Below are 2,500 nucleotides of genomic sequence, written 5' to 3' on the forward strand. Positions count from 1 at the left end.
AGGCGAGGCCACGCTGAAATAATACAAAAACCCACTACAGAATACTACCAGCAGTTCTTCGTTGCAGCATCATCACACAGATTTAAGGTTCAATCTCCAGACAGAAAATGGTACGCAATGTTACATTTACTTATGACCTGCCTCTCCTGGTCCTCTTCTTCTTAATCAGTTCACGCTAGCTAATTCGTTGTGGATTTGTGAATAACTTGGGTGTATTTTTCATGCAGGCGAACGCGGTGTCGGGCGTGGCGGTGAGCGAGGAGTGCGTGAGGGCGTTCCAGGAGCTGCGCGCGGGGCGCGCGCACCGGTTCGTGGTGTACAAGATGGACGACGCCGTGCAGCAGGTGGTGGTGGACAAGGTGGGCGGCCGCGACGCCGGCTTCGACGACCTGGCCGCGGCACTCCCCGCCGACGACTGCCGCTACGCCGTCTACGACCTCGACTTCACCGTCGGCGACGCCACCGCCAAAGGCGCGGACGGGGAGGCGCCGCGCAGCAAGATCTTCTTCATCTCCTGGTACGTTTCTCTTAAATAACACTCGTGGTCCTGTGTATCAGCATATGTGACCAAATGTGTGGGCTGCACGATGACATGTTGGTGTTGGTTGGTTATGTAAAAGGTCGCCGGCGAGTGCGGAGGTGAAGAGCAAGATGATCTACGCCAGCTCCAACGAGGGGTTCAAGAAGGAGCTGGACGGCACGCAGATCGACGTGCAGGCCACCGACCCCAGCGAGCTCACGCTCGACATCCTCAAGGACCACGCCACCTAACCAATCAATCAAGCCCCTATGTATGATTGACGGTTCACGCGTGCACGTTACGTGCGTGTGCTAGCTTTGTGCTGTGCATGTATCTTTGCCCTCTTCGATTGTGTTGTGCTTCCAATTGGATCGTGTCGTCGACCCCAAGAGAATGATGATGATTTTCCATTGTACCACTACGTGGTGTGCGAATAATTGACTCTTTCCTCAAGTGTAACACGTAATGGCAACGATTAGTTGAGGACATGTTCATGTTACAATGGGGATCTTTGCTTCTCCTCGAAAAGGACAAATGGGATTGCCCTGGTTTTATGTCATGGCAAAAAAGAAACGATTGAATTCGATTAATCTTCTGACATAAAACATTTGGATTTAGCATAGTCAATTTTGTGTATCTTGGGCTCATACATTCACATGTCAATGAATAGTAACACGAAAAGTTAAAATCTTCTGGAAAAAAAAAATCTTGAGACAAAACATCCGAGTTTAGTATAGTCAACTTTATGTACCTTATGTCAGGGAATAGTGACATGAAAAGTAAAAATCTGACATAAAACATCTGGGTTCACTATAGTCAACTCTATATACCTTGCGCTTGCGTTCACACATTGAGATGTTAATGAATAGTAACATGAAAAGTTAAAATCTTCATCCATTTATGCATTGAGATGTCAGTAAATAGTAACATGAAAAGTTAAAATCTTCATGTGGTATGTTGATGTAAAACATTAGGGTTCAGCATAGTCAACTTTATATACCCTGTGCTTGCGTTCACACAGATCGGTTCGAACCTTTGCATGCCGAAACATCTGGGTTCAGCATAGTCAGCTTTATATACCTTGCGCTTGCGTTCACGCATTGAGATGTTAGTGAACAGTAACATGAAACGGCTCAGCATAGTCAAACTTCATGTACTTTGCGCTTGCGTTCACACATTGAAATGTCAGTGAATAGTAACATGAAAAGTTAAAATCTTTGTGTGGCATCTTGACATAAAACATCTGGGTTCATGCATTGAGATGTCTGTGAATAGTAAAATGAAAAGTTAAAATCTTTGTGTGGTATCTTGACCTAAAATATCTGAGTTCATGCATTGAGATGTCAGTGAATAATAACATTGTTGAGGAAATCGTTAACTGGTAGCTGCTCGGTTGGCTGGTGAGTAGGGGATTAATCGGCTAATCGGCAAGTTAATCGGCCATTTAATCAATTAACCGGATGATTTATCGGTTTATAGACTACTCGGTGACCGTACGAGTAGGGATTAATCGGCAAGTTAACTGGTTAATCGGATGAATTTTTGAACAGGGAATAATAACATGAAAAGTTAAAATCTTCGTGTGGTATCTTGACATAAAACATCTGGGTTCAGCACAATCAACTTTATGTACCTTGCGCTCACGCATTCATATGTCTCTTTGTTTAGAGGGAAGTTGTGCTAACCAAGAGTACTTAACCAAAAACCTACTGCCTCCAATCCATATTACTTGTCGCTCAAATGGATGTAGTAAAGTGGATTGGAGGGAGTACCACTTTAGGAGGTTTGTGTCCCACTGAACTACCATTTCCAAAACATTAATAAAAAACTACCACTTTAAATTAATTTTGTTCCTAAAAACTACCACTTTTGGATAGTGATTGGTTTAGACGATTTAAACACATTTATGGCAGGCGGGCCCCACCCGTTGGGCTGGCATGGCAGGAAAGACAACTCCATTTATTTTGACTGTTAAGTTTA

At 44.0% G+C, this 2,500-nt stretch overlaps 1 protein-coding gene across 1 annotated transcript; it reads left to right on the plus strand.

Annotated features, from left to right (window-relative positions):
• Nucleotides 1-1,006, plus strand: LOC119312517 (actin-depolymerizing factor 3-like). Its single transcript, XM_037588256.1, has 3 exons — nucleotides 1-110; nucleotides 228-517; nucleotides 621-1,006. The coding sequence occupies exons 1-3, from the start codon at nucleotides 108-110 to the stop codon at nucleotides 769-771; spliced, it is 444 nt and encodes a 147-aa protein (XP_037444153.1). The 5' UTR covers nucleotides 1-107; the 3' UTR covers nucleotides 772-1,006.
• The last annotated feature ends 1,494 nt before the right edge of the window (nucleotides 1,007-2,500 follow it).

This window comes from Triticum dicoccoides, chromosome 5B (assembly GCF_002162155.2).
Source record: "Triticum dicoccoides isolate Atlit2015 ecotype Zavitan chromosome 5B, WEW_v2.0, whole genome shotgun sequence".
Lineage (NCBI taxonomy): Eukaryota > Viridiplantae > Streptophyta > Magnoliopsida > Poales > Poaceae > Triticum > Triticum dicoccoides.